Below are 21,414 nucleotides of genomic sequence, written 5' to 3' on the forward strand. Positions count from 1 at the left end.
TTTAACTCTGAGAAAGTACATATCAGGTAATTTAATATAGTGATGAGAACGAGTAGTGTACTAGTGCACTTATTTTCTCCAGCAAGATGTTAAATAAAGTACATTATAAATTACTTTCAAGAAAATTAATGAGTAATGTATATTAAATAACTTGTCTTGAATAATGACCCCAACACTGATTTTTTTTTTTGGTCACCAAATACCATCAAGACAGCCCTTTAGTCTGAGAATACAGCGCTCAGAGAGTAGCGGAAGAGCAGAATAGCAGGCACACTGTTACAAGGTCAGAGGTGGAAACCATGAGGTAGGTGTTAGTTTGCTGTCATCTTCGTGTGAAAACCTCCACATGTGGGCTGTAGCAGTGTAACCACAACCTACCAGAAAAACATGTGAGTAAACAGACCATTTCTCAAAGACTTCTCTTTTGACATATTTCTGTAACTGCAAAGGAAGCTGCTGTATTCATGCAAGAAAGCACATAAACTTTGTGATATAACTTCATCTTCTTCTGCTGCACTGATTAAACCATTTTTTTTTTTTTGCATCAAGGGTGGATTCGATAGATTTTGATTCTAATTTAAATGTATATATTTTCTATAAATTTCTATAAATCTATAAATTCTAGTCTATATATTGTCAAAATGCAACCATTAAGTTCAAAAAAGAGAACCTTACATTGGCACTCCTGGCATCCATGAATTTCTGGAAAAAAAAAAAAAAATGAAATAAAACCTATATATGAACAGGATGCTGTCAGAGGTTTTAGATTGGCCCTATTTAAGGAAGGCATTAGGGGCGCAGGTGTAGGGAATTACAGCCAGAAGGAAGCCACACAGTTTTTCAAACAGGTGGGGTTGTTGATTCTGATGGTCACGTCATGTGTTTTTTAGCCTATATTTGCACTGAAGATATGGTTAATAAATAAAGTACTGGCCATGGCGGACGTCAGTTTCTTCATCACAATGAGTTGGAAACAACTTCAGATTCCCTCAAGTGGCGTTTTGGTGGTTGGATTGCCACGAAAATGATGACAGCAAATTCACAAGACTACATAGTCTCTGCTTTCTCACTGGAAGAGGACATTTTTATCATGGCAGCCTGGTTATGACATTGCCACAATAAAATCACCAGACGTGAAAAGTGAAAACTGTCATTTTCTGCTGCACGCCCAACATGTTCAGCAGAGGCATTCCCACAGTCTATAGATATATTCATGTGTGTGAAAAACACAAATAAGGATGCTCAAACTGAGTCTAAGAAGAGACAAGTAGACGATAAGCTAACATAATCACTCACCACTCCAGGAAATCTGTCTGCCCATGCCAGCAGACAGTTTATGTCAGATTAGTGCTGATTGCTGCAGACTCCAGGGAGCACGCTAATTCAGATTCAAATATTACAGTCAGTATAGGAGGAGGAGGAGGGGGAGGAGAAGGAGGAGACATATTGCTAATGACGGAGATGGCCGGGTTCACCGCTATGTCTCGCCAAGCTAATAAATTCACTGCAGAGTTGCAATGTCTTAAGACTTTACAGTATATCCTCTGACATTCCAGCCATCAATGAATTAACTGCCCTCTCTGCTCTACTGCGGCATTCCATGTGCTCAGGAAAAGACAAATTTCCTTGAAAGAGTTGTGAAGCACGTAAACCGGTTTGTGTTTGACTCGTCCTTCAGCTCCTCCTTCCATATCTGCAGCACACATACTGTAAAAAGACACTGAAATGTGATAAACTCGTACAGAAAACACCTTGTAATCTCTGCGGTGCAGCGAAACAGAGGTCTCGAAACAGCGTTCATCTAATTTGCTACTTTGTAATCAAATAACAGGCCATAAAAGGCAACTTTGTTTAGCAACCATATGAACTCCAAAATACCCTCTGGCTATTTCTCGCAGCTCACAAGCATCCTATCATGTGTGAGCGCCGTGATGCTGCCGCAGTCCCTGCATTAAAGGAGCAGTTCAAAGAAGAAAAAAAAAGAGCTTTGGCTTGAGTCACAAGGTCAACAGACAAAAAAAGAGAGGAAGGAGAGAAAGCCTCAAGCAGAGGTCAAATGTTTAGATCGTGAATATTATTGCAAAACCAAAAGCTATTTCTATGGTAACTGATCATTAAAGTCATTGATTCAGATGAAACCATAAACACGATGTGGTTCCAGTGTGAGAATTTGTTACGTTTTGGGCTACAGTAAGAAGGTCAGACAAACAATGTGTGTTATGTGTTAATGTCACCGTGAAGATTGTGGCATTGCCTCAACTGTACTTTGTGTGAATGGCAGCCTAGAGCTGGGCGATATATCGAGTTTTTTAAAAATATCGCTATATTTTCATACGAGATATAAGATGTGACAATATCGTTTATATCGATATAGTCTATGTTACGTTATAATTATACTTGTGGAGCCGCAAGTTTGCCTCTCTTTCGTCCATTTTTGTCTCTACGCTGCGTTACTCGGCCTCGCCTCTCCTTCACTGAACACAACTCCCCCTCCCCCATAGCTTCACCTGCAGGCAACGACAAGATGAACACGGCAAATCTCCGTTAACGAATTACCGCGGATCGCCCCGTGCGTGGGGCTGGACGGCGTCAAGGTGTTAGCGAGCTAACCGCGCTAACGACATGCAGTCCACAGGGGCTGCATGACCTAAAATCCTTTCATTTTCTCAAAAATCGACAGTGCACCTTATGTATGAATTCTGGTTGTGCTTACTGACCGCGAACCGTTTTTATGTGGTACACGTCGCTCAGCAATCTGTCAAAAAATGTTTTAGTACGACTTTGGTAAGCTACGGAGCCGCACCGCTTGATGGATTGTCGGAGCATTACGGCTACCGTAGTGGAGCCTCGCGGAGTGATACGTACTGTGCTTCAACGTAATATTACCGTATTGTGTGTGTATAAGAACCATAAATGGCACCTGTTCAGAGACATGGTTACAAAGAGGATTTCAAACTCCAGGCTGTCAGTCACGCAGTAGAACTTGGGAATAGAGCAGCTGTGAAATCTGTCTCTTTGTTATTATGCTCAGCGTCTTTTAGTTTACATTTTGACTGCACAATTGTGAGCTTTTTGTTATGCACAAAAACAACATTGTTTTATTTTATTTATGGAGCATTATTATTTAATAAATGCTGATAATTTATTTTTGAGTAATTTCTTCATGTACATCTACGCTGTATGTTAATAAAAGTGCCTGTGTGACATCTGGGACACAGCTTTGTCTTTTTGTTCTTACCTTATGGCTTAAAAAAAAAAATCGAGATATATATCGTATATCGCCATCCAGCTAAAAAATATCGAGATATGAATTTTGGGTCATATCGCCCAGCTCTATGGCAGCCCATTTCTATTTTTTTTAATGTGTTAAAGACTAAATTATTAAGTACAAAGAATTAAAATGAACAACGTAAATGATAATTAGTCACAGCCCAGTAGGTGACTGTGTTCCTGCTGTTTGTGTCACTCCAGTCGACTCATACTGATGGAAGCCAGATGCCCCACTTCTCTGAAATACCAAACTCAAACCACCTGCAGCTCCATCGCCGTTAGGAATTTACATAGATTAAATGCTGCCAGTACAACAAGCACATGTGGGCCTCTGAAGCAGGCAGTCGTAGCTATCATAACCCAACACTACGGACTCAAACCAGCTTTTACCCCTGTGTGAACCGCCTCCTGCCGCTCACACTACAGTGCTGGGCCAGCAGGGCTGAGCGTGATGGAACAAGATCAGTTAAGTAACAGCGTCCAGCCTCATTCACAATAACCCTGAATTTGCACACGTAGAAGGAAAAGCACTGTTTGACAAACTGCAGGAATATGATTAAAGACACTAAAGAGAGACAGAGAGGGCTAGATTAAAAAGAAAAAAACGACTTCAGTCTTGATGATGGGATGGGCTTGGCCATATGAGCTTCAACTGAACTGACCCCTTGACACTCACACAGCCACACACATTTCTCTCCACCTCTAACTCAATTCTCTAATGACCATCACAAGCCGGCATCACATGTAAGCGTAGAAATCTGAGAATTAATCAGAAACATGCACTGTTGACTTTGTCTCTATCCCACTTATCCTCCCCTCCTCCAAACTCTGATACATCACCCGTACTTTCCGTCATATTCAAACTTCTTGGACGTGACCTAGAAGTTTATTCACTTCTGCTGCTCTGGAGGTGAACTTGAGAGCGCAGGTTCGCCAGAGGAACTCCCCAAAAGCGAGCCCGATCCCCACAACCTCCTAGCCCCGTTACTAAGCCAGCAGCAATTTCACTTAAGCAAGAACTTCAGACCTAATCACTGCCTACGAGGGTTTGTTCTAAAACAGGGTGAGACATCATTTCACAAGATCTGCACCAGAAACAGCAGAAACACATGGCACTGCAGAAACACAGCCTACTTCTGACAGCGTAAACTCTGGCATGGCCAGCATCTAATTAGAGCACCCTGCAGTAATTTGACTGACCGTTCAACGTCTCTGTTATATAAGCTCATGGGTGGCGTGCCTCTGAGACCAGGCTGTCTATGAAGCACCCTTGTTCCTTCAGAATAAATCTCACCTGGGCACATACAGGAAGTTCGTATTAGGACAGGACACCAACTTTGTAATGGGCGTGTTGGCAAGGTGAGTGACACTTCTAATGGATGCGTTTAGTCGCTCGGTCGTCAATTATGCATACTGCGAGGATCCAAGCGTGTGCCGCCTGGCGTGCGCGCAAGGATGCGCCGAGGGAGCTTCGGTACTGTAGAAGAAGTGCTTGTTATTTGATCCAATAATCATTACACGCGTCTTTTTTCTGCGGTCATTACTTACCAATAATTGCATCTGTTGTCAAAATAAAATGTTGCCACATCCTGAGTGCCGTTAGTGTGAAGCTGTGTCCTTGTAGCTTCACTCAGTCTCAGTCGACGGACTTTTAAACAGAAGATTTATCAGAATTCTTTTTTTGAAATTGCTAACAGCAGACTTGTAAGAGTCCTCGAAGAATTTCCTGTGCATCAGAAGCTTAAAAGTCTGAAAGTCCTGAATCAAACTAGACTTCTGAGTTGGGCGGGACAAACGGGGAGGAGAAGGAAAAGTGGGCAGTGTAGCGGAGTGAGGGTTCCTGAGGTCTGAGGGTCGCTCGGCCGTTAATGTGAGCAGCGACACCATAAAAAGCAGGGATGGGATGAAGGCATCTGCAAAAATCCGCACATCAGTCGCAAGTCTGTCAGTGTGGCGTGCACAGAGCCCCCACGGCAAACGGGTGCGCTCTCCCAGAGGCGCGCACAACAAGCAGCGCAACTGTCTGTGTTTCACTCTGCCCCTCCCTCCCGCTGTAAGACACGCTGTATAGCTGTTACTTACACACAACCATGGAGGAGAATAATGGACAGGTAGAGGAGAGAAGGATGAGGGATAGACATGCCAGGCAGGCAGCAGGTCAGTCACAAACAGAGCTAAAACAAAGCCATCCTGCATTTAGCCTAAGAGCTTTTAGATGAATATGTGTGAAGTCTTTCAGTGCTTCATCTTGGTGCTTGAAAATTTGAAGGTTTAAGCTCCTTCTCTGCTTCAGTGTGCTTTTAAAAAGTGTAGACTACCTGTTTTGTGATTCTTTCTCTTAGTACAGCTGTTGTAGAACCTCCACCAGCCCGTACTCTCGGTTTCAGTGTAATTCATGTTCCAAAAAACAAGCAAAACATACGAATTTCCTATTCAACATGACATATTATAATTAAAACCTTAAATAACGCACATGAGTTACTGGGACTAAAGTCAAAGCCTGAATTATTGCTTCAGTCCCTGAAAGTGGGTGTGGGAGTTTAATCATGCACAGGACTTTATAACCTATGTCGAGCCCATGGGAAAATCTTAGCAATACACGCGGCACAGTGGTGTCTGGAGACTACAACTCAACAGTAAGACTAAAATAGACTCAGTTTAACATACAGGGTTCGGTCCGTGTGGCAGCTTGTCCTTCTGTTTTCAACAGCAAAGTCATATGAAAATGTGAAAAAAATTGAAAAAGATTTACAAAAATGAAGCTGTGCCAGTCGGTCTGTGGAGGAAGGAAAGTTTTACAGGTTTCACTAAATCAGGGGTTGTCAAATTGTGGGTGGGGAGCCATTGGTGGGGTATAGAGCTAGTCTAGATGGAAACGAAGTTGAATGAATATGATTTATGAAGAGGAAATAAACAAGAGTTCACTGATGCCATGGTGCGGTATCCTGTTTACGCCACTCCAAATATTTTAAACAAAAGTTTTTTAGGTTTTAGGGTTAAAGTGCACTTGTGAGTAACTGTCTGCGAACACATTCAAAAAGTGTGAAAAGTAGCAAACATGAACACTAATTTATTGCAGAGTGAAAACTTTTACTAGACAACCACACAGCCCTTCGTGAACTGTAATCCCCAGTGTCCTAGATGACTTAGAAGCTTTGGTTATTGTATTGAAGATATGAAAATAGGGCTTAAAAATGATCATCCAACATCTGTATTAGTCATACCCAAAGATGTCAGTAAAATAAAATTTTAGCATATGCAAAAAGCACACTATATGGAATTGTAAATATTATTTTAGGCCTGTATTACACAACATCATATTGACAGAACGTTAATCAGTGACAACCCACATGTTAGATTTGTTTATGTAAAATAAAAAGTTGTCTCTAAACGGCTCAACTTTTGTTTTTATGCACATAACAGCAGTATCTAAGGGGATTTTAATCTAATGTGTCAGCATGATGGTGCTGTGGTTAGCACTGTGCTCACCTGCCCTGGACATGGATTCTCTCTGGGTACTCTGGCTTCCTCCAAAGGCAGGCATGCTAGGTTGATTGGTGTCTTGACAGGCCACTTGTGTATTCAGGTCTCAACCTATAACAGCTGGGATAGGCTCCAAACCCCCCTGCAAACCTGAAATGGAGCAAAATAAAAAGCATAGATGGACTGCTTTTATCTGAGGCCTGCAATTGTTCCGATATCTTGCAGCTATGAGATATGAACTAATCAATATATAGTTGCCCTCAGTGCTGAGAGGCAAAATGCCTCTAGATAACATGTCACGATAAACCAATTGGTATGGAGATAGATAGATAAATAGATAGATAGATAGATAGATAGATAGATAGATAGATAGATAGATAGATAGATAGATAGATAGATAGATAGATAGATAGATAGATAGATAGATAGATAGATCTTGGCAGGAAAAAATAGGTAAATTAGAAATAAGAAAAAAGCATTTTCCCATTGCCTTGCCTCGCATGTGAGTGCTTGGATAGTTTCGTTGATAAAGAAAAAAAACAAACAAAGAACACAGATTTGTTTGGTCTAGATCTCAGTTCCTCAGCACTCAGATCTCAATACTGATTGTCACTGATTTTGTTACAACAACAGAAGCGTCACACACAGTCTAAAAGTGGTGCCAATTCCAGCAGTCAACAGCTGGAGAGAGAGAAAAAAATCCCCATGTTACGGAAGGATTATTATAATGAGGGGGCAGTTAGTGAAGAGTGTTAGAGCCTGGACTACAACTAACCACACAAGTGTACAGTTACCATGTTACCATATAATGCAAAATTCCTCTGTTCAACACAGTATCTTACGGAGCCATAATTCTGAAATAATAGCCCCCCTACTGTGATGGACAATCTCTGAATCAATTCCTGACAACTGCGCTCTAATTTTACGTGTTACTCTACACTTCTTAAATTCTACATCATTATTCCTTATAAACCACAGTTATTTCCCTTTCAACTGCTGCTGACACATGAGTACCTGTTCATCAACAGCCAACCATTCAAGGATAATTTAGCAAACGCCAGGATCACTTCAGCAGCTGTCATCATGGTATCCTAACAACTGACATGGTGATAAAGTACATACCCTTCCAAAGGTGGCTGGCTCACGTGGGTGTTCCTACATTTCCTTTGAATATTTTGTAATAAGTGTGTGTGAACTGCAGTTTTACTTAAACCCCAAGTCAGCCACATTTAATATAAGTATCTACTATAACATCTTCTACACACTACAGTTTAAGAGACTTAAACATTTCGCTGTGAAGCAGAGAGTATAATGACCACGGCACAGGCATCTATTTGACAGACGATCTGGTATGCCTCCGATCATGAGCTGCTTCTCCGCTTCTCCAGTCTGCCAAGTTAATCTCGGTTTCATCTGTCCAGAGAAACGGTTTTCTTTCCAGAAACATGCTCTTTGAGATGTTTTCTAGCAAAGTCTAATCTGACCTTACTGTTCTTAAGTGTAACCAGTACACCGCGTCCCAAATTATTATGCAAATGATATTTTTCTGTTTTTCCTAAATAGTCGTTTCAAGTGAGAGTCGGCATAATCTTTTTAATTTTAAAAAACTTAAAATGCACTGTTACAAATTATTACGCACACAGAGTTTCAAAATATTTTATGGGTTGTAGAGAATTGAAAATGGTTATTTGTTGAATTTGCAGCATTAGTAGATCAATTTCATTGAAATCAAAAGCTATTTCAATCAAAAACATCTTAACAGGTCAAGTTACATATTGACATAGGACCACTTATTTGATAGCAGTTTTACAATTCATGCATCAATGGAACTTGTAAGTTTTTGGAAAGTTTCTACTTGAATGTCTTTGCAGGATGTCAGAATAGCCTCCCAGAGCTGCTGTTTGGATGTGAACTGCCTCCCACCCTCATATTTTTTTGCTTGAGGATGCTCCAAAGGTTCTCAGTAGGGTTGAAGTCAGGATGGGGACCACACCATGAGTTCCTCTCCTTTTATGCTGATAGCAGCCAATGATGCAGAGGTATTCCTTGTAGCATGAGATGGTGCATTGTCTTGCATGAAGATGGTTGTGTTGCAGAAGGCACAGTTCTTCTCTTTCTACCATGGAAGAAAGTGGTCAGTCAGAAACTCCACATACTTTGCAGAGGTCATTTTCACAGCTTCAGGGAGCCTAAAGAGTCCGACCAGCTCTCTCCCCGTGATTCCGGCTCAAAACACGACTCCACCACCTCCTTGCTGACGACGCAGCCTTGTTGGGACATGGTGGCCGTCCACCAAGTATCCACCACTGCATCCATCTGGACCATCCAGGGTTGCACTGCACTCATCAGTGAGCAAGACTGTTTAAAAATGAGTCTTCATGTAGTTCTGGGCCCACTGCAGCCGTTTCTGCTTGTGAGCATTGGTTAGGGGTGGCTGAATAGAAGGTTTATGCACAACTGCAAGTCTCTGGAGGATCCTACACCTTGATGTTTGCAGTGCTCCAGAGGCACCAGCTGCTTCAAATATGTGTTTGCTGCTTTGTAATGGCCTTTTAGCAGCTGCTCTCTTAATCTGATGTATTTGTCTGGCAGAAACCTTCATCATTGTGCCTTTATCTGCACAAACCCGTGTGTGCTCTGACTCAGCCACAAATCTCTTACATTATAGTGATCACGCTTAAATTTTCGTGAAATATCTAAGGTTTTCATTACATGTCCAAGGCATTCAACTATGTCACGCTTTTCAGCAGCAGAGAGATCATATTACTTGAAAATGGTGGTCTGCTTAATAATGTGGAACATCCTTCTTTAGTAGTTTTTCCTTTAATTGGGCTCACCTGGCAAACTAATGATCACAGGTGTCCGAGACTGATTTCAGTGATACAAAGAGTCCTGAGACACAATTCCATCCATGGGTTTAATTGAAAAACAACGTATTTAATCTTTATGACACTTAAACACAATTTGCATAATAATTTGGAATGCGGTGCAGTTTGCAACTTGCTGTAAACCCTCTGTATTTACATTCAAGAAAGTCTCTTGATTGTAGGCCTGAAAAATTCCAGCTGTTTTTGACTTGGTTAGGCAAGAAATTTAGAGAATTTTTTTTTCTAACCAGAAAAAAACTATTCTGCGATCATGCACTTCAGTTGTCTCGTGTGGTTTCCCTTTTTGCGTTGCTGAGCTGACAGAGTGGTTTCTTTCTTTTTCAGAATGAACCAGACTGTTGGTTTTAATCAATCTGATAGGTTTATTTTTCCATTACCATAACCTAATGATGACCTCCTTCTCTTGCATCAACATCTTCAAGTTCAACACTTGGAATCAACTCCAGATCTTTTATCTGCTTATTTTTCATGAAACAAGAAGGGATCGGGCTCCATCTGACCACAAAACAGTGTATCAGTTATTATCCAACGACTTTTAAGTCTCTGAAAATGAGGAACTGTGTATAAAAAATGTAATTCCTTAAAAATTAGTGCAATACCCCTTTAATTTAATTTAAAATCCCCAGCAGTGCTTTAAAGACTGTGTACACTTTAACACTTCTGTCAGTTTCTTCAGTAGCTGAACTGTGGTTATCTTTCTCAATTTCACTGTGTAAATATTTTGAATCTCTTCATATACAAACCGCATACAGGATGAGTTATTCAACATAAAGTACATCCTTCCATACACAATCTAGGTGGAGAATAATGTGGGATTACATGGCGCGTGTGCGCATCAAATGTAGCGCAAACACGCTTCAGCCATTCTCATAGAAAGACATCAAACAGGATCTCAGCAACTCCCAGTCAATGAGAGAGTTTACAGAAGTCCTTCCTGTCTTCAGCCATCGCACTGAGATTCAGGAAGACTCTGATTAGTTTTCATGCACTTCCTCACCACAGCAGACCCTTCCCCACCCATCTCCTCTCTTCCTCATCCTCTTTCATGCCTTGATCTGGTCATATGCCTTTCTTTCTCCTTGTAGCAATGTATAGACTGCATGTATGTTTTCATTTCTGACCTCTGCGCGGTTTCCTCCCCCCTCCTCCATCCTCTGCCTTTCGTTCTGACATACTATATTCTCCTATTAGCCGTGGAAGTCTATTCTAATGTGTTTTGCTTCTCTCGCTCCCTCCTTAACTGCCTGTATACATAAAGACAGGAAGAGAGCATTAGCGTGTATGAGATATAAGGCTGTCTGCCTCTCTAATAAATTGAAGGCATTTTTTTTATTCACTTCCGAGAAATACTTTCTTTGAACTGAAAACTCTGAAATTCATTCATATTCCCGAACAACAATAGCTCGTCCGAGATGCTTTTTGTGGCTAAGGCAATGAAGACAAACTGTGTATTTCAGACAGTAATTCCCGGCTACTGAAGCTGACAAACTATTAGACTTTGACTTGGTTCATAGAGTGTGACCGGTGATATTTCTCTGCAGCCCCTCATCCCAACTGCAAGAACCTGCAATACTACATCGAGTGAAAGCCATTTAAAGTGAGGATCTAAGGAATCTGTAATGTATACAAAGAAAATGGTTTGTGTGTAACAGCAGATGATAGCTCACAGTAAACATATGTTATGTATGGTAATGTTGTGTATTTTTATTCATATTTATTAAACTTTAAAATAAGTCAGTGTTGTTTTTTTGTTGGGTCTAATAAACCCAACAAGAAACAGCGAACAGATACAGGAGCAGACTTTCCCCTGAACTGGTCGTGCATGGAACCACATTTCATTTTCCTTGCTGCATGTGCTTTCATGGCGAGCTAGTGCAGCTGATCAACAAGGAAAATTAGTGCAATAAGTCATTTATTGATTGAAAACACCAACAAATATCAAACATTAACTAGATTCCTGGTATCAGAAACCATGATTTGGCCCTTTAGCATAAAGAAATCTAAAACTGATAGACAACTTTGCCTTTAAAAAAGGCTTATTTAAAGTCTAGCCACTGTTCAATTCAGATTTTTATGGTGTTTCTATCCATGTACTGCCTGCTTCTAATTCTCCACCACCAATAACATTTAAATGGATTACGACTAAACGTGCTTCTTCTTCTTCTCTTTCTTTCGGCTGCTTCCTTTAGGCCTCGCCACAGCATCTCATCTGCCTCCATGTCATACTATCTTGAGCATCCTGTCACACCGTCTCCCTGTATGTCCTTCATACACCTCAGAGGAGGGACAGCTTCCTTTCAGCTCCATTTCACAACATATCCACTTACTCTGCTCTGCACATGTCCAGATCATCTCAACCTTCTCTGACTTCATCTCCAAAGTGCTCAGCCTGAGCCGTCTCTCTGATCTTTTAATTTCTAATCTTGTCCATCTTCATCACTCCCAATGAAAGCACCTTAACATCTGCTTTCCCATCTCAGCTGTGTGTCTTTTGGTCAGTATCACCAATCCTCAAACCATAGATCACAGCAGGTCTCGCTACCATCTTGTAATCCATCCCTTTCACTCTTGCCGCTATCCTTCGGTCACAAATCAGCCCTGACACCGCTCCTCCTCCTCTCCTTCCGTCCATAGCTTTGAATGGTTGGCTCCAGGTATTTAAACTCATCCACCTTAACCATCTCTACTCCTTGCATCTTCACCGTTACCCCATCTCCCTCTCTCATTCACATTCCCTTTGCTGCTTTCATTCCTCAGCAGCAGCAAGACAGAATACTGGATCGATATCAGCAACAACAAACTCATCTGTGACTGATCCATGTGCACCTGTTGTTAGCTGGAAAGCTAACATAGTAGCAAAGGTATCTCACTCTATCTACACTACTGAGTTATATTTGTATGCTGGTGGGACTTTTTAATTTAACTGAAAAATGTACTCTCTCTCAAGCTGACATCATGTAAGAACTGTGGAAAAGGTTTGACTAATACAGACCAGTGCGGTAACTTTCTTCACTTTCTTGTATTCGTGCAGTGTGTAAGTCCAACCTGATGCTGCATAAAACATAAAAGAAAGCTGCAGTTCACCAGAGGTGGGAAGTAACAAAGTAAAAATACTTTGTTATTGCATTTAAGCAGAATTTTCAGGTATCTTTACTTGGGTACTTATTTTTCTCACAGTTATTTACATTTACTCTCCAAAGCAAAAATGAAAACACATTTTTCAACAAAACCAATTTAAAGCTTGCATGTAATGTCATCATTTTAATCACATATTGGATCTGTATATGATATGAAGCCAAATGATGCAAACCAAACTGAGCTACACTAACTGTGTTATTCAAATGTTGCATGAATTTACAAGGCAGTCTTGGACTGAAGATAAACAGGTTAACTTGCGTTACTGTGGTAAATTCACAGTAGAGCTCTGTGTTGGACTGCTGCACAGTGGCTGTGGTGCTCATGGTCAGATTTAGGTTACATCTAGCGTAGCAGAGATACATTTGCATTAAAGCTGATGATGCTTAGATTTGTTCACTGAATTTTAACTTTATACAAACTGTATACTGTCTAGCATGAAGACAGTAAACAGTGTAGTGTCAGAGTAGGGGATGGATATCAGCCAAGAGAGCTTGTCAAACTTTGCACATCTTGTTGAATTCCACAGTCCACAAGCCCAGAAACAGCAGCAGGTCAGCTGATCACAGCCTGTACACTAAGTACACCTGTTGAAGCTCACGTTAGAAAGTATAGTGAGCTATGATTCTTTTCCCCATGCTGAGCCACTTCACAGCGCTTAGGCTTCCCCCTCCTGCTGAATCCCACTGTAACCCTTGACTCTACTCATTTTACTGTCACCCTCTACCCTCTTTTTTTAAATTCCTTTTCACTGCAGTTGTTTTACACAACAGATTCAAACTAAGCACATTCAGTAGAATTAAGAAGTTGCTTCACTACTTCAGCTTTTACTGGAGTATTTTTAACACAGGTATCTGTACTTCTACTTGAGTCAAGACAGTCTGTGACTTTGCCACCTTTGCTGTTCATATAAAGCTAATTTTAGACACTAGTTGCAGAGTAAGTACAACATACATAAATGAAAGATACGAGAAGAAACATGTTCAAAATAAGCAAAACTCTATTTTCTCAAAGTTTGCATCTGTGGCCACACACCGTAATCATCAGAAGCAGCCCATCAGTCCACAGCTATATAAGGACATGCTGACTTCTGTAGAGGATGACTTCTTGCTTGTATTTTTTTAATCTTCCACAAACAGTGAAAGCACTGAACGTGGAAGATAAGAGGAGTTTCTCATTGTTTTGCAGTGTGACGTCACAGCTCCTTTGGCTCTGTTGCTCTTTAGCGTGACTTTGCACATAGCCAGTCTGGTGACAGTTCAGCGTGAAGGAAAGCAGATCCATCCTCACTGATTCCTTTGTAACGAGAGGAGCTTCTCACTCCTTTTTGAGCTCTAACATTAACCAGACTAAGGAGAGCAAATAGAAATATCTTGAGTTTAGAGGTTACCTCACCTCAGGAATTCTTGTTCACTATAATTTCTTTTGTTTTCTCTTGTATACTCACTGTGTTTGTGCTTCTGTTCTACTGTGACCAGCAAACATGAACTAGAGTAGTTAAAAGCTTATTGAACTTCACAACTTCACAAATGTTTCAATTAGCACGTTAATTTGAAAGTAAACCTGTCATCCTTCCTGTGCATTGCTCCTGATAAGAATCAGACGTGTGTGTGTGTGCACCAATTAGATCTCTCTTAAGTCTGCCGCGTTGTGGGACTTTATCTTCTCTCGCTGATTTTCTGAAGCTTCCTGTCACTCTTCAGAAGGTCCAGACAAGGTCAAAACCTTCTGACTCTGTCAACACTCAGCTGTGGAGTTTCAGTTACCGCCTGACTGCTGGTTTTGTCTCTCTCTTACACAAATAAACACACACGCTCAGTGGACACCCCTGCCGTCTTTACAATGACAGAGAATCCCTTTGCATATTTGTATGCAAAAAAATGTTAGGCTTTAGAAATCCATTTAAACTTGACTTCATGTAACTTTAATAAAGGCATTTCTACTGGCAAAAAGTTTGTGAAAAAATGGTCTAGCAATGTTAGCTAGCTGGGACCAAATATGATGAACTGCATGAATTAAAAACTAAAATTGTGTGTAAACCATTATGACTCGAAGATGATGCTTCCTGTGAGTATTCCCCCTCAGCGCTGAGAGGGTTAGCAGCAAAATTATGTGTTATGTGTGGTTTATGCATCAGACACGCTCAATACGCTACATTTTTCAGACACAGGTTTTAGAGAGGTTTCAAGTCAGTCAAATGTTGGATAGTCCCGCTGTTCCTGAATGCATCACTGGCTGTGTCACGTCTGGTTCTTATCTATGCATTAGCATCCTTTTTTGGACTTGTGAACTGTGGTATCCAGTTTGTGGTTAGTGAGTGCAAAAAAACAGAAAAAAGTTCATGAAACAGGTCTCTCTTGTAAATGAGTCTCAGTGGTTCTACCTTTGAAAATGGTTAATTTAGGGGAAAAAACCATTTGTTTTTTAATCACATTAATCGTAAAAGCAAACAGACTCGTTACTTCCAAGGCAGAGTTGTGATAGTTTAGTTTCAATAGTTTATTAGTTAAAATGGCAGCCCAACTAAATTAACTAATCAGTACAAATAACTGGGGGCCACTACACTGAGGAGTGCTCAGGGGTGCTACCCACTGCCTCTCAGATCAGACTCTAACACTAAATGTGTGCCAACAGTACTCTCAAAAAGCCCAGACGAACTTAAGGATGGGCCACAGGTGCCCCTTATAATCTAGCTATGATTGGCAAACTAGTGTAGGTATTCCCCCACTACAACAAAAAAGCAGGCCTATAGTCACTATCACACCTAAAGCAAATTTAGAATCAACTAACTTAATGTGCAACACTGTGAACACGTTAAACAAGCTGAAGCTGAAGCTGCTGTTGTGATAGCACTTTGCTTTCGTTGGCATGCTATCATGCTGACGTTTGCTCAAAGCAGGAGGCCTCACAGAGCTGTTGGCCTGCTTGTGGGGTCAGCATTGTTTTTTTGTCGTATCCTTGGAGTGTTGTTATAGAAGTAGAGGTAAAAGTAAGAAGTCATTATGTGATATTGTTGTGTGTGTTTTTATGTTTTTATTCCTGCATCTGCCCAACAATGACAGGAATGTGATTTCCGTCAAAGTTTGTCCCCAGACCTTAGTGTAAGTACACAGGAAATTTGATGGAGCTTCGCTCACTGGAATGGATTGTTTATAGGATGGTGAGCTCCAAGAAAAAATAAAAAAATAAAAAGACTAAAGTCAGTCCCTGAAGACAGCTTCACACTGATTGCCTGTTAAAGAATCTGCAGCACAGTGTTGCTGTGAGGATGTGCTGTTTAGGAATCCCCTTTGTTCCAGCAAACTGACCTGAATGCAAACAGGCTGCATTTACACATGTGTGCACGCACAGTTGTTTCAAGCATGTGACATCACATTCCTGGCATGTCGCACAGCTATTGTGATTTGGAGGATATCGTATTCTGCTTAGAGTGCCGTCACTTCTTGGCGTTACATCTGACATGACAGGATGGCAATCAAGGGAGGAGACGGAGAAGACCGACCAGGGTGTGTGTGTGTGTGTGTGTGCCGGGTGGGGTGGTGGTAAACTTATGTTCATAATTTAACACAAGACCATGTTGTGGAAGGGCTGTAATTCAAGCAGCATGTATCCAGTTGTGTTTTAGAGTTAAGACTGACCTATGAACTCCACATTTTTAACAAGCAGAAAGCAGCTTTGTACAGCAGCCCAGTGCAGCCCACCCACAAACAGACCTTCATGAACTTGAAATGATTAACAAAGTTCCACAGAAGTTTTAGAGAAAAGACAACAAGATAATAAAGGACATTTTGCAAAAATGGAAGCTACTTGAGCTACTTCAGTTTCAGTCCATATGGATTTTCAGGTGTTTTAGGTGGCATTGAATGCAGTATGTTTGTTGGTGCCAAATGGACCAGACTGAGTATTTCATCTGAAACTGGTTTCTCGAACATAAAAGTGAGATCACTGTTCTCAAATGGCCTCCACAGTCAGCAGATCCCAATCCAATGAGCTCCCTTTGAGAGGGGGGGGGGGGATGGGCTTCATGGATGTGCAGCTGACAAGTCTGCAGCAACTGCTAGCATGTGAATGACCAAAACCTCTGACGAATGTTTTAAGGCCTAAGGGCAAAACCCAGTCCAACCCAGCAAAGTGTACCTAATGAAATGTCCAGTTAGTGTAAATTGGCTTTAGTTTTAGTTAAACTTTGAACACATTTTTTTTAAAGAACCACTAACGTGTCTGTTATGTTGATGCCAACCATAGAAGATTTCTTTTCAACAACTAAAACCCTTTAAATGTAGGTAATTTGTAAGTAAGTATAATGTAAGTTTTAATCATACTGCACCTACATAATAAACACGTGGTGCAGACACCAGCTACTACACCTTCTACAACAAGAAGCTGTAAAGGCATCTCACTATATTCCTTTTTTTTCTGCGTGCTTTTAAAGAGTACATTAAGAATTTTGTAGTGCAATAAAAACAAGTGTAAATTTCAGGTTATTTACCCTGTTGACATAATTTTGTGTACATTTCATCATTTAATAAATTTGTTTACATTTTTAATAATAAATATCATTTAAAACTTTTGGAGGTATTGTGTTTACAGACAGAATGACATGCATGCAAACAAATAAGGAAAAACTCTCGGTCAAAAATGACCTTTTAACATGTTCATTTAGTTCCACGCTTACTGTTATTTACATAAAATAAATTTCACCCTCTATAAGGAAGATAAATATTTGAAACTGGTTGTTTGCAGTTGTTGCATTGATGTGTGTGTGGACGGTAAATGCAATAACGCTGTTGCTAGGTAACGTGCTCTTCTGTTGTAGCTGCTAAGCAGTAAGTTTATGGTATTTGCATTAGGTTTCAGTGTAATACTATAATGACTGTTATTATGGTTGGACTGAAACAGCAATTTAGTCTGAGACTTGATCCATCGCAGGGCGCTGTACGCAAACACACACACACACACACACACACACACACACACACACACACACACACACACACACACACACACACACGTGTCAACAGACTGCTAATTATTCAGCCTAACCCCATGTGCTGATTACACCTGTCACAGTATAAAATTTTCTCTAAGTAATATTTGTCACAGAAGGAATTCACTTTAATTAAATGATTGCTCCTTCTATTATTAACCACAGTATTAGACTAATTCATTTTTAATTTTATTAATTTTGTGTTTTTTTGCCTTTTTCAAAACACCAGAGAAACGAGGCAAAAGGGGAGTCTCTGTTCATCACTCTACAAACTCACTGTACAAGAACAGCCTCTCTACAACATATTATGTGTGTTATTAACATGACATAAATATGATATCAATTGTTGGTAAATAGCGATACCACTATGCTCATTTGGTATAAAAGATTACAAATGAAAACATTTGGCTCGAACATTGTTGCGGACATACAGACATTGTTGCGAGAACATACATTTTATATGAGAGCGAGTGAGTTTTGGCTTATGTGTAGTTTGTGAAAGGCCCATCACCTCGGCTCTGTTTACTGAAATATCTCTGCTCAGACTGCTCACAGCAGGCCAGAACGACCCTCAAGCCACTACTACTGCTGCACCTCATGATCCTCACTGTGACTGCATTGCTCTCAATGAAAACCAGAGGCTCTCCAGCTAGAGTCAGAGATTTCAATGCTCTGTCAGCAAAATATTCGTAACACACCCTCATTAGGAACATGACATCATAAGTACAAATAAAACACAGAAAAACAGTAAACAGATGTTCTGTTGCTCTCTGAGCAAGAGCTCGACCGTAAGTGACAAGAGTCGTCGTCTTAGCCGTTTGGATTTAACTTTACCGGTAGTTGAACTTTTTGTTTGTGAATTCTCGTGTCATAACAATGAAAAGGTTTAACTTTGACAGATTCAGCTCTGGTCATGTTGACAGGCTTCCTGTGGTGGACATTGATTTAGAGGCTGAGAAGGGTGCAAATGCTTCAGTTCATGGCCTCAGGGAGCCACATCTTCTCAGGTTTAATCTGGGCGCCCAGAGGGAATCGAGTGTGTGTGTGTGTGTGTGTGTGTGTGTGTGTGTGTGTGTGTGTGTGTGTGTGTGTGTGTGTGTGTGTGTGTGTGTGTGTGTGTGTGCGAGCAGGCATGCTCATGTGTTTGACCCTGCTACACTCAGCCTCCCACTGTGCAACCAGATGATGATTAAGATCATAAGGTCTCCACGCCGCCTCATCATGTTCACTTTTGCTTGGCTTTTTCAGCCACAAATCTCATGTTTTGGGGGTTGGCCTCTGACCACAACTAGAAAACTGCATGAGGAGTCATCTGGTCAGGATTATCAGCTGGTACTGGCTGAAACTTCAGTCAACCAGCATATTTGAAACTCTTTAGACACATTTAGGTTGTACTCATCAGTACAAAAAGTAAAGCGGTATTTCATTTCATTTTCGTTTTCCACATTCTGTGATGTCTTCCAGGAAAAACATTGAAAGTTATGTTTTGTCCTTCTTCATAACCATTTTTAGAGGAATGCTTTTTTTTATTTATTAATCAACTGAAATGGGCCTATGAATCATTCAAGCGCACAAAACGAACCCATGGGATGAACCAGTGTAGTGTCTAAACATAACAGGCAGCTTAGCAAACGACCAATCTTACATATCTTTAGGCGCTCTGTCACTAGCAGCCTTTCAAAGCAACACATAATTGTCTTGATGCATGCTCAATCATCCAAGTAAGTAAATCCCAAAAGGTTGATTCTGTTCATCGGGACGTAGCGTTTTCAGTGGGAGAAATGTGGAAAATGGTACTTGTGGCCATTGATCTGTTTGATCATTGAACTCTGATCAGTGGTTGTTGATCAATGATCATGACAATTTGCATATTAATGGTCAAGAAACTGGCCTCACAGCCCATTGTTCATTCAGCGGGCTAGTTTCAGTTATTGTGCAAAGGTACTGTTTATAAGGTTGGGGAAACCTGCAGTCAGCTCAGACTGAACAAGTCACTTGGATGGGTGACGAAACGTTCCACCCAATGAAAACGCTACGTCCAGATTTGTTGGTTTTTTACTTTGATCTGTCACAGATCTGTCAAAGTGCACATTTGAAATTATTGGTTCAGTATATATGGAGGATTGGTACAGTGAGTTTCTACAGGCATCTGTAAAACAGAGTGGAGACTGTGTCATAGTTTGGGGCTGCATTTCAGCTTGTGGTGTTGAGGATCTCATCAAAATTGGTGTAACACATTAAAATACAGTCGGATTTGCTGGTCTTGTCAACACTGATGTAATTATGAACACAGAAAAGTACCCTCACATTTTGGTCTACCCAATAAACCATCAGGAAAGCATCTAGTTGGCAATAGCTTAATTTTTCAGTGTGACAATGATCGCAAACCAGGTATGCTTTCACTGTGTGAAAAACTCACAGTGGAACACTATTAGTCATTGACTGGCCTGACCAGAGCCTGGACCTCAGCATTAGTGAAGCAGTGTGGGATCTTTTTGACAGAGATCGGAAAAAATCAGCCAATATTTAAAGAAGAGCTTTGAATGTCCTTCAAGAAACTTGGAGAACTATTCCTGAAGACTACTTAGAGAAATTACACAAAAGCTTGCCAAAGAGAGCTCAGGCTGTGCTGAAGAATAGAGGTGGTCATGCTAAAATATGGACTTTTAAGCTTGTTAGTATAGAACAAACTTTGATTTTGCCTTATACACTATACTTCCATGTCTTTCTGCAAATGTTTCATTAAATCACAGCACCTATTTTTCATTTTCTAGGAAAATATGAAGAACTGAAGCCTGCCTCAAGACTACACAGCACTGTATGTAAAACATGTAAAATCTTAACCTTAAAAGCAATTTAGAGCTGTGAAAATAAACATAACTGACTATAGTCCCTCTAAAATGTAGTCAAGTACAGGACGATCTAAGTGATGCAAAGCGGAAATGCTCCAATGGAGGATAATTCCTTTAAAACTGAAACTGCCATTCATATTTACTTTCTACCGCTGGGTGAGGCAACCTTGACCCACTACTTAACCCCACGTCTGCGGAGTAAATAAACTGAATGTCAAGCATGACGTCAGCTGTGTTGCTGATTCATCAGCTGTTCCTGCTAATTAGGTGGCAGAGTGAGTCATGTGAGTGTCCTGTCAAAGTCTGCTGTTTCGTCACACAAACAGCAGGAGCTCCTATTTAATGTTCAACTAAATGAGTGGTCGTGAGTTACTGTGTGTGTTAATGTGTGTATACGTGCAAACATAAAGGTAGTCACATGGGCCTCGTCACTGTGTGTATTTGTGTGGAGTTTCTTACAGCTGGGCTTCAGAATCTCTGGAGGGGTCCTATTGTTAAAGACTTCCTGCAGAAATCCAGCAGGGCGAGCAGAGGAAAGGGAGGATCACAAAAATATGGAGGTTAAATAGAAAAAGAACACTTTCAGTTGTAATCCACAAGGACTTTTTTTTACAGCTAGAAAATGTAAATTAGCAAGCAGTAAGATGCACCAATTTTTTCTTCTTGATCTGGCGTAGTAGTTTTACAAGTATCTCTTAACTCTAGCTTTTGTCTAATTCAGCTAATCAAAAATTAACAAGCACCTTCACATGTGTCTGTCTGCAGCTCAGTGCAGACACAGGACCTAAATACAGAAACT

General features: G+C 40.6%; 1 protein-coding gene across 1 annotated transcript in view; it reads right to left on the reverse strand.

The window, feature by feature from the left end:
• Positions 1-5,115, reverse strand: part of itga1 (integrin, alpha 1) — a 59,922-nt gene extending 54,807 nt beyond the window's left edge. Inside the window, exon 1 of the mRNA XM_063478293.1 lies at positions 4,819-5,115. Within this exon, the coding sequence (XP_063334363.1) occupies positions 4,819-4,858 (40 nt within the window). The 5' untranslated portion in view covers positions 4,859-5,115. The remainder of the gene's footprint in view (positions 1-4,818) is intronic.
• Positions 5,116-21,414: the final 16,299 nt, after the last annotated feature.

This window comes from Pelmatolapia mariae, linkage group LG7 (genome assembly GCF_036321145.2).
Source record: "Pelmatolapia mariae isolate MD_Pm_ZW linkage group LG7, Pm_UMD_F_2, whole genome shotgun sequence".
Taxonomy (NCBI): domain Eukaryota; kingdom Metazoa; phylum Chordata; class Actinopteri; order Cichliformes; family Cichlidae; genus Pelmatolapia; species Pelmatolapia mariae.